General features: G+C 26.6%; 1 protein-coding gene across 3 annotated transcripts in view; it reads right to left on the bottom strand.

Moving 5' to 3' along the window:
* Window positions 1-12427, bottom strand: part of LOC105258086 (epidermal growth factor receptor kinase substrate 8) — a 33476-nt gene that overhangs the window by 15331 nt on the left and 5718 nt on the right. For all 3 annotated transcript variants that reach the window (XM_011269152.3, XM_011269151.3, XM_011269153.3), the window contains exon 2: window positions 412-491. In XM_011269152.3, the coding sequence (XP_011267454.1) occupies window positions 412-454 (43 nt within the window). In that variant the 5' untranslated portion in view covers window positions 455-491. The remainder of the gene's footprint in view (window positions 1-411; window positions 492-12427) is intronic.

The following is a 12427-nucleotide window of genomic DNA, read 5'->3' as shown; positions in this document are numbered from 1 at the left end:
CTCCTTCGTTACTCAATTTTTAAAATGTCATTTATATTTATAATTCTTTTTTAATTTTTTAATCATTTAACCAATGTTATTAAATTTTTTTTTTCGAAACATTTCTCATTTGTTCCTCCTTTCTTTCTAAAATAATAACAAAATATTTTTAATTTATTTTTCTTATTTATATGTAATTTGTTGTACTATTTATTATTCTGATTTATTATTCTGATCTTTTTATATATTTACATAAAGCTACACTTTGTTATTTCCGGTGCAATAATTTGCAATAATAAATAGATTAATAAATAAAATAACATTAGTAATAATAAATAAAATAAAATTAGCAGAAAATTAATATTTTAGTGAATAATAATATATATGAAAATTAATTTTAATTCCGTAATATAATCTAATAAGATTACTCACCTTTGTTATAAGCGGGACTGTGGTTACTATTGTAATACGGCATTATGAACAGGATATACAGATCTCCTTTCTGATTATAACTGAAACAATAAAATGACGAATGAGTCTTTGAATTAGGAACGTAAAATATATAAAGTAAGTCGTCATGGGCGAGTAAGAGTACAACAAAAATCTTAATTGGCTTTCAGAATTCGCGTCCGCCCGTTTAATTTATGCACATCTAGTTACGTCATCTCTTTATTCCGGATCGCACAATTAGTCAAAAAGATACTAGTGTTGCTAAGTATCAAATAATCAGACAACAGAGTACGTACATTATTTAATAATTTAAATAACAGTGACGACCAATAGCAATATATTCGCACAATGTGCGATTCGTAAAAGAAAAAGAAGAAGAGGAAGAAGAAGAAGCACGTTGTATGATGCATATCCGGCTACCAGGTCAGGAGTGCCATACTTGGCGCTCAAAAAGGCCAACGCATCGCCAAAGTGAAATTTCAATGAACCTAAATTCATTTGACAGGCGTGTCTGGAATTCTTCTTTCTCCCTTCTTCTTCTCCATTTCCTTCTTCTTCTAGTTTACTACACTTTATTGTCGAAGGTGAAACTTAACATTCAACGCGGAGCTAATCACTCGTTAGACACTTCACTCGTCATTTAATTTGCGTGCATGCAACTCTTCGTTCACTTCTCATTTCTTGTTGGAATATACAGACTGTTTCATATAAAGCGTAATTTTTATTTTTTTGTTAATATCGTATAAAAAATGTTGCAAACAAAATTTATAAAGTTTTGAGAGAAAAAAAGTTAATCTAAAATTTTTACTAACGTCATTTTTCAAAATCGTAGCCGGATCAATCCAGTCTTGTAAACGGAATCATCCTAATTTTTTTATATAATATAAATTGATGTCTCTATTTGACATACAAAATTATAAGAATAGAATTGCCAAAAATTGAGTAGTTTACGAAATATTTTATATATTTTATTAATTTGACATAATTTTATATAAACTACGAAATATCTCATAAAATATCTTTAATAATCTTTTTTTATGCATAAATGACGAAAGAAATGATAAAAGGAATATAAAAAAATAACAGATCAATATAAAAAAAAGACAGATGCTTTAAAAAAAATATGCAACTGCTCGTGCAATTCATATTTATTCTTTTAACATAAGAAAAAATATTAAATAAGGATCATTTAATTAGCAACATTTTTAAGCGAGGACACGTCCATGAGCCATTCGTCAATTGAATGTAACTATGTACACTTCTTGATACGCAATTCACGTATGTCGTTTAAAAAACCGCGCTGATTGGATAATCTTTATTTAACAATTCTTACTACTTAAGTATTACAGAAAAAAATGGATCCGGACTTTTTAATTCAGAATTTTTCATTAAGAAATAACGTCTTATAATTTGTGAATTATAATAAACTTTTTCGTGTGTAATGACAAATATATATATATATATATATATATATATATATGTAAACAAAGGAAATAAATTAAAATAAAAACAATTTATGGGAGAAGCTGTATTATCCTGATAAGGAAAATTATTTTGCATACAATATAATTTCTAAATCGCTGTGTGCTTGTTAAAGCAATATTTTTCTTTTCACTTCCTAACGGAAAAATTTCTCACATCGCGTGTAGATAGATCCATCATAAAATCTACACGTTCGCCAATAATCACTTCTATAAGCACAAGAGAAACTGAGATGACGATTAGTTTTTGCATAACTATGCATGAGGAATGTGAAATTCTGAATTTGTTCCAAGAGAAATTCTTCTCCTCGAGTCAATCACATGAGCAAACGCATGACTATTTAAACTTACTACATTCAAAAAGGCTATGATGCATGGAAAAATATAAGCAATAAACAAATGGATCAACAACCAGTCAAGTTTTTTGATAGATCAATTGTAAAATATAAGCAATAATCAAATAAAAATATTAATTTGCTTATTACTTATGTCTCTTGCTTATGTTTTTTTATATGCCATCTTTAAAGAAATTACTCAAAAAATCTGTTCTTTTTAGCCTGCATTGTATATTAGTTCAGAGTTTACCTTTTCTTTTTCATTGTGGAATAAAAAAGATAATATAGATAAGCAACTTACGATAAAGTATATATCACAAGCACATCAATTAAGATAACAAATTTAAATTAATACAATCCCACAATTAATATATACCTATGAATAGATTAATAAGAAATATTTAAAATTTTAAAATAATTTGCAATTATATTTTATATGTCTCGATTTAATATCGGTAAATAAAACTAGATTATTATAGTAAATGTATTTGTATTACAGTAGTATATTCTATGAAACAAAGAGAAAACAAAGAGAGAGAGGGAGAGAGAAGACGAAGAAGAAGAAGAAGAAGAAAAGAAGTAGAGAGAGAGAGAAAGAAATGGATACTGTTTTCAATATTCAAAAAGGTCATATAATATTATATTGTCCATCAACTAAGTTAATACTAATTATATACAAATATTGCGCAAGGATATATGACTAGATAAAAACATTTGCAATTATCGTCAGTAAAAATGTGGTTTATGTTTCCGCATGAACAAAACACTCATTGCTTTTTACTAAAATTATGCTGATATTTTAGTTGCGGTTGCGGCTAACAAGAAAAGAAATCAGGAAGCACAGTGATGGACTAATGCAACTGTATATGTTTATAAGGTTTTTATACTTTATTTCTTTAAATTTTTCGGTTAATTTGTTATTTTTTTCTTTGATAAACGTATAATATATAAAACATATTTAATTTTATTTTTTAATTTTTAGCATTATATACAGGGTATCCCATGACTGAAGGTCCATACTTTAAGGGCATGTTGCTGATGCTATTTAGAGTAAAAAAAGTCTAATAAACATATGTCCGCAAATACTTCCTAACAGAAGTACAAGTATTAAAAGTTGAATATTTAAAAAAAGAAAGACATTTAGAAAAGAAAAGAAAGACATTTAATTTAATTTGTTCATTTACAAATTCTGTTTAAAATGACATTTTGCAGATTCAATACAAAGTCTTGCCCTGCGTAAAAGTGATCTAACAACTTGCTCCACCATTCCAAAAGAATTTCTGATTTGTGTTGCCGCATCCATAATTCTGTTAATAAGTTCATCCCTATTGTTAGATTATTTCTCATAAACCATCGACTTCATATGCCCCCAAAGAAAGTAATCCAGGGGTGATAGATCTGGTGATCTCGGAGGTCAAGAAACCTCTTCCGATCCAACGGTATGAATTATTTAAAAATGCAGTTACTTTACAGAAGATATAAACGATACTAGATTGACCGAAAGTGTAAACGATACTAAACTAACCGAAAATGTGAAAAAAATCAGACAGAAAATGTAAACAATACCAGTCTGATAAAAATGTAAACAATAACAGACTAATAGAAAATGTTTCACATATTCATATCAACTTTTAATGCTTGTATTTCTGTTAGGAAGCATTTGCGGACATATATTTATTAGACTTTTTTTACTCTACATGGCATCAGGAACACGTCCTTAAAATATGGACCTTCAGTCATGAGACACCCTGTATATTAGTTATGTTTCAAATAAAAATATTATATAAAAATTTGATTATATTGCTATCTCATATGCAAGGTGTTTTGAAAAATTCCAGGATTATTGCGAATTGTATCGCATGCGTTCATAATCCTGTCAATGAGCTCATTTCGGGTATTAACAGGAGTTGCATACGACATTGTATCGGGAGCAACAAATATGCAACCGTAAATATTCATTGCAGCCTGGAGGCACGGACACAGGTTGCTTAATAAAAATTGTTCCATTTATCGAGATCTATCACCCCTTTAAATTTGTCGCAAATGTCCGGAAATATCCTGTATATTTCGCATTAATTTATTATTTATTTTATATATACAGTGTGTAGTTCATCAATTATAATTATTTAAAATATTATATTGAATAATTATTTTTTCAAAAAACATTTTATAGATTTATTCAATTTCAAGAGAAGAAAAATGTTTTTAAATCGATTTTTTTAAATAAAATGTAAAGACACTTTTATTTTTTAAAAAAATTATTCATTTTTTGTTGTAAATGTTTTCTAAATGTTTTATGAATAATTCAAGGACTTATTATTATATTTTTGAAATAACCTTACACAAAAAAAATTTTTAAATATACCATAATGATTAAATACTTTCAATATACCATCAATTTTCAAAAATTTATTAAACTGATAAATAAATAAAAATGAAACTTTATTTATAGAGTTTTATTATTAGTACAAAAATAAATAAATAATAAACCATGCGTTATAAAGTCTCATTACTAATAGAATTATATACATTTTTATAATATTAGCTATTTTTATAATATTACTATATTATTATATCTTTTGGCGTTGTAGGCGTATTTGCAAATGTTTAATATTTTTGAAAGAAATAATGTAATGTGTGAAAATTTGATAAATGTGCTGCCCAATAAATACATGTGTCTCTTCTTATTGATATTTGATGCTAAATGCTAAATATTGATTAGAAAAAGATAAGTGTTGATTATTATATTTTAATACAAATTTTATATTTTTTAATTCACATATGTTTCAAATTGCGAAAATTATGCAAATTATATGTAAAAACGGTGAAGCGGAACTAAATTCGTTTCATGTTTTTCTACAGGTTATTAGTATTGGGATATTAATAGAATTAAATTTTCATTTTTTCATAATTGACTTAAAAATTTTCTGGAATATGATAATAGATATTTCGCACATATTTTGTTATATTGTCGTAATACATTTTTTAAATTTGTCGCGCACAAAGTTAATTCAAGGTTATTTCAAGGTCTTTGAATTAACTTTGTGTTAAATATATTATTTGTGCTTAAATAATATTTTCGATCCTTAGATTGTTCATAAAAACTATAATAAAAATTAAAAAAAAAATATATATATAATTTCATTTAAAACAATAAAAATAAACTATAAAATCTATGTTTAAGAAATCAATTTAAAAACATTTTTCTTCTATTAATCCTTTAAAACTAAAAAAATCCGTAAAATTCATTTTTTTAAAGTATTAAAATTAATATTATTAATTATTACAAATAATATTTTAGACAATTATAATGTACTATATTTATACAGTTCGCTTAATATAATTTTAAGTTTACTTCTTTAATTTTACTTCGTCAGTTAAGAATTAAGATAAAAATAATTAAGCAGAATGCGAATTATGAAAATAAAGATATGTAAAAAAACGTTAATATAGAAATTATATATATAAAATATTAAATATAATTATAGATATTAAATATTAAATATAATTATAGAAATTATATATATAAAATATTAAATATAATTATTTCGCCTTGAATTCTCTCTCACGCATGTAGGTAGCTATTCGATGAAAGAATTTCTGTTCATGGTGCGGTTCTAATGCTTGCGGGCATAAGAATCTCGACAACGACCTAACATACAGTAATCATGGCGAAAAGGGAAGGGAAAAGGAAGGAAGGTGAGAGTGGGCTTCAATGTGTATATCTCTCTACACACTAAAGTTGCCAATGTGTTTTCTGCGTACCAGAAATTCCTCACCAATACTCTGAATTATAGATTTCCGTTTATATAAAATTTTTAATTACTGTTCTCATTAATATTTTCTATTCCATGTATACATACACACACACACACATCATATATATATATATATATATATATATCATATTTATATATTAATATATTTATATAGTTACATATTTATATATTTATATATATATAATATATATATATTTATATATATGATTATATATTTATTTATATATGATATGATTTATATATATATATTATATATTTATATATATGATATATATATAAATATATAAATATATAAATATATAGATATGATATGATTTGTGCGTAGCACAAGAAAATTTAAATATTTCTTGTACAAATTTCATATTCAATTTATAACAGAAAAAAATATAACAAAAATGATAGAAATAGAGATATATTCTTTTAGATTACATTTTTTCGAACGCACAATGCGAAATATGTATTCATATACATGTATCAATACAAAATTGCATTGTTATACACATGCACATGCACATGCACACGCGCGTGCGCACATACATACAAAAATTATAAAAAATATACATTAATGTAATTACTGATCATATGTACATATATACACATATACGCGACAATTTTACAAGCTGACATGCCTCAAATCTCAGAAAGTTAAAAAGGTATCAGAAAAAGGAGAGAAAGTGTACGCGACATATAGAGTTATAATCATTCCTGACGAATGTGTCATATTACCATAATATTTAGTCAATAATGATATAATTGATGTATATTTATCATAATTTTTACGTTGACATTATATGACGATTTCTTGATTACATCTTATTACGGACATAAAAATTTTTATAGATATATTTGTAATAATTATCATTATTATCAATGACTACTGCATAATTATTTTATGAGATGTCATATTGTGTGGGAGTGTTGTGGAATAACACGAACAAAGTAAATAATCGTGCATGAAATTACGCCATTCTCTTTAAACGCGTGGTAATTATTACTTAATAATACTCAAATACGTTTATCTGGGATGTATGTAGGATGCACATGCAAATTACAGAAAAGAAAGAAGACTCTCAATAAGAATATATAATCTGTATATAATCAGTTACACAAAAAATAATTTAATATTGCGCCAATATTAATTAATCATTAGTCAATATCAAATTAGCGCTTATTTATACATTTGTTTCAATTTATAGGATAGAACGTTCTAATGTAATACGTTCTAATAGGGAAAAATGCCTTATTCATTATTCAGGCATAATAAGCTTACCAATAAGTGTTGTTGAAACGGGTGTCACATATGTATGGGTAATTATTTACTTTAAAGGAGCAATTTCTGATGACCTCGACCTTGATATATGTTATAGTAATCACCCTTCTAAGTAACCTTCAGAAGATTTTAGTCATCGCTTGTGATTCGTTGAAAAGTTATCAACATAAGAAGTTATAAATGGAATGTAATAAATGTTATTGACACCGTGTAGATAGGACTATAGTATATACAACCTATATAAACATGAATTGTAGTATTCTCGATTCTTATTCATATACAAGTGTTCAGTTGTTCCAGACATCATAGTGAACAATTTCTGTTACTTATTCTTGTGAGTTCAACCCTCAACAAATAAAACATATTGTTTGATGTTGTGTACATATAGATGTTCACGTTTCACCCTGAAAGTATACATTTTACTTTGTCTTTCATAGAAAGTGAACTTTGCTTCTCCTTGTTATTTTGACTCTCGCAGAGAGTTAACTTTGCTTCACCTTGCAAAGTACACGCGAGGTCCATTCCACACCACCTCTGTCAGCGCGAAATGAGGTCTATGAGTCCCCGCTTCGCATTGCAAACTCATGTGGAACCGTATAATATACCTCATGTGGAACCAATAATAGACCTCATTTCGCACTGATTCAAGGTGGTATGGGATAGACCCCGTTTCGTATGGAGAGTTGCAAATCTATGTGGAACCATACAATAATAGACCTCGAACTTTCGCGCTGATTCAGGGGTGGTGTGGGGTGGACCTTGCGTGTACTTTGCAAGGTGAAGCAAAGTTAACTCTCTGCGAGAGTCAAAGTAAAATGTATACGCGTGGATACAGTGGGTTCCGCCTCCCTGCGGGGGGCTCCACTTTCGAAAGGTATAACCTAACCCAAACCTATTTTTTATTTAAACCAAATTTTAGTTCTAATGTCTAAGGAACAATTTGTATATAAATAAGAATCGAGAATATTATAATTCATGTTTATACAGGTTATATATACTATAGTTCTATCTACACGGTGTCAATAAAATTTACATTCCATTTATAACTTCTTATCTTGATAATTTTTCAACGAGCGATGGCTAAAACCTAGGTTACTTAAAAGGGTGACCTCTATAACATATGTCAAGGTCAAGGTAATCAAAGATTGCACCCCTAAAGTAAATAATGATGAAAAAAATGATTTTTATTATAATTATCTGAGATGTTTTTTACTGAAATCCGAGAGAAATCGTGCGTTTCAATATTTTCAAAAAGTTGTCATATCAATCTCAATAATTAGAATATTTTAATTAATCTAAAATTGATGCATTTATTAATTATAATTAATAAATCTTTATAAATTTAAACTCCTAATAAAATCTGTCCATCATATGTGTATTTTATATTTATTTAAGCAAATATGAAGCATATTATACCGTTTTACCGTTTTAAGTTTAATGTTTTAAAATTTTCAAAAAGTTAATCTCATAATTAGAATATTTTAATTAATCTAAAATTGATGCATTTATTAATTATAATTAGTAAATCTTTATAAATTTAAACTCCTAATAAAATCTGTCCATCATATGTGTATTTATTTAAGCAAATATGGAGCATATTATATTATACCGTTTTCATATTTTACCGTTTTAAGTTTAATGTTTTAAAATTACAAAAATAATATCTTTCTTAAGAGAGAAATATATTTCGGTAAAGTCAACCTTGCATAAAACATATTTTTACATGGAATATAAATGGAATTTTGATCGTTTTTCAATTTTATATATACATAAGATCGGAATGCCGGCCACACCAACAAGACATGTTGAAAGTAAATATATACATCGCGGACATAAGTCTATATAAGCGTTGAAAAAGTGGAAAGAAAGTTGCCAATGCACTTCGCATACCTACAGCGATCCGTTCGCGTTGAGTTGCGAACGAGTTTTGCAGTGAATGGACCGAATCGTAGCACGAATCAACTTTTCACTTGACCGTTTGGCTCGTTGATTAATCATTAAGGATTAAGGAATAATTCAGTCGATCATCTGTTGTCGAATGAATTTGAACGACACGGTACGTTTGCCCCATATCATCCGTTATATTCCAAGAGATTAAAAGAATATTCATTTTAATTGCGTGCTTTATGTAAATCTTTTTTCATTTAACTATCTAAAAGTATGTATGAGATATAGTTTAATAAACATGGAATAGTCTATGCGATCGATATATAGAGAAATTCTTATGATCTTTTTAATAAATTCTATATGCGCTAAAGATCTATAATCCTTTAATTTTATACAGTAATAATTAAACATAGTTAAATAAGCGATAATTCATATCAAATATTCTAATTATATGAAAATGCTAGTTTTTCGTAGAAAGCTAATGTAATCCATTATAATAATAATGTAATTGATTATATTATTTTATGTAAAATATAATAATATGATTAATATATTATTTATCTTTAATTAATAAGTAATAATATGTATATTAGAATTTTGTTTTATATATAAATATAGATATTATGTATATGTATACAAAGTGTCAAAGCTATCTGTTGTCAAAAAAAAGTTCTTGTAGCTTACCTCGAAAGCTTTTCAAAATACTATAATAAAGTATTTTTTCATCGAGTACTTTTCAAGTTATGAGACTTAAAATAATTTCTTTACAATTTTAACATTAATTATTAATTTTACATAAATCATCAAATATCTAGTAAAATATTCATTTTTCGATTACCTTACCTTAATACTTTTATGTACAAAATAATGAGAGAAATCAATTGATATAAAGAAAACACATAATTGTTTCGAAGAAAAAATATATAATTTGCAATTAACTACATATTTTTTTTAAACAATTATGTGTTTTCTTTACATCAATTGATTCCTTTCATTATTTTGTATATAAAAGTATTAATGTAAGATCGAAAAATGAATATTTTACTAGAAATTTTATAATTTATGTAAAAATTAAAAAATTATTTTAAGCCTCATAACTCGAAAAGTACTCGATGAAAAAATATTTTATTATAGTATTTTGAAAAGTTCTCGAGATAAGTTACAAGAGCATTTTTTGGCAACAGATAGCCTAGCACCCTGCATAAATATAGATATTTTGTATACAAAATAAGTTAATCTATATTATTCTATATGTGTATAGATATTACACATATATAAGAACACACAATAAGCAATTATGTATCTGCGTAGGAGGTTTAATATTGATTTTACATATGTATTATAATCAAATGGATAGATTTCGAAATTAATGTTTTAGAAAACTGCCTTTCTAGCTAATCGTTAAAATACAACATATTTAAGATGTACATATGTATGTATGTATGTATATTTAACTGCAAGGAAGAACATCGCACGTCAAGACGACTCACTTACGAAACAATCTCTTGAAAAAATATGTTCAAGTGGAATGTCATGTCCATATATCAAGTTTTCCAGATAACATAGCCTGGAAAAAGGCGAAAAGAGAAGTCAGCAAGTTTATAAAAAGAGAATTCCAAATAATTTTCATAATGGTGAATGTAATTTGTGCTTCCGTACCTTTCGTTTTTTCTCTTTTTTTTGCAATGTAACGTTTGTGTACAAAAAATACAAAAATATGTTGGTTCACGAAAAACATATATATGATACCAAATATATATGATATCAAATGCATACTTCGAAATATTTCCATAAAAGCTAGAAATTTGCTCAATATAGATTTTATATAGATATTATTCAGAAAAAATATATAGGATTTTCTATTTTTATTTTACACACACACACACACACACTGTTGTAATAAATATAAATATAATAAAAATAACAATATAAATATAATAAAAATAACGATATTAATATCGATAAATCTGTGATAAATAATCTATCAAATGAATAAACGTATTAATTAAGCTTATGTAATACTTTGTGACTGGATTATTAATATAAAAACACAATAAATAAATAAATTTATATATATATGTTTATAGAAATATCATGCTTATTTGTACATAAAAATATTTACAAAAAAAATTTTTAATGTTTATATTCGTAGTGTATGAAAAATTATACTAATGGACACGAAACAGAAATATTCTTCATGTGTGTCACGCGCGAAATCGCAAACGTATTAAGAGGTCAACAAACTAATGCTATGTGCAACTACGTTTTCCATATGTACGTTAGATTATAAGAAACCAGGACATTATTAAAGTCAATGTGTATATGCATATTATAAAAATAAAATTTAATAGGCAAGTTTCAAAATTATATTACTACTATAGAACATTAAATTAGAATTGAAATTAAAATTTTCAAGATTTTGCTTTAATTTTTTTCATTATAATAATAATTTGAATTATAATAATAATTTGAATATAATAATAAAGAAAAAAAAGTACTCTTTATATATAAAAACACATTAAGAAAATTATTTACATCAATAATCTTTATTTTTTATTTTCCTCTGAGGAAGATACAAATTAAATTTCATTGTAATAATCTCATCAGAAACGTAGATTTAGCAGTTTGTAAAAAATAAGTTTCTCGATGTGTACATTAATCTATCACGAATATCAAAATGATGAGAATTCATGTGCACAGTAATAAGCATTCGCGATCTGTGGATCTGTGTCACAATGCTAGATTTCACGTGGGAGATCACGTAGGCATTTCGTAGGCGTGAATTACAGGTGTCGTTTGACGATGAGATACGAGAAATGATTCGATGGGATTATCGCTTGGATGAACTTAACGGATTATTGACATACTCTGTATGATGTCTTTTCTCCTATTATGGTACAAAGTGAATTACATATATCATCGTCGATCATTTAGAACAAAATTTTTGCACGATCTCGAAAACGATCAACGTCATTCTCGATACCAATTACATGTATTCATCCGAATATAAACATGTTTGAAAACATAATACATAATACATGCATATATAATATAACAAAGTTCTGATATCGTCCATCACTGATTATATATGTATATCGCGGTTATAATTGATTAAATAGCGAACAATGTAGTTGTGCAATTGTGACACGACACAAGAATGCAGATCGCAAATGTCACGGGCGAGCAGCGACATGGGATTAGGTTTAATAAGAGACTGGGAGCTCTTCTCGTATTGCGATGTCCGTC

Source organism: Camponotus floridanus, unplaced genomic scaffold (genome assembly GCF_003227725.1).
Source record: "Camponotus floridanus strain SB8 unplaced genomic scaffold, Cflo_v7.5 scaffold234, whole genome shotgun sequence".
Taxonomy (NCBI): domain Eukaryota; kingdom Metazoa; phylum Arthropoda; class Insecta; order Hymenoptera; family Formicidae; genus Camponotus; species Camponotus floridanus.
The sequence above is the reverse complement of the archived record's forward strand: the minus strand, read 5'-3'. Positions and strand labels throughout refer to the sequence as shown.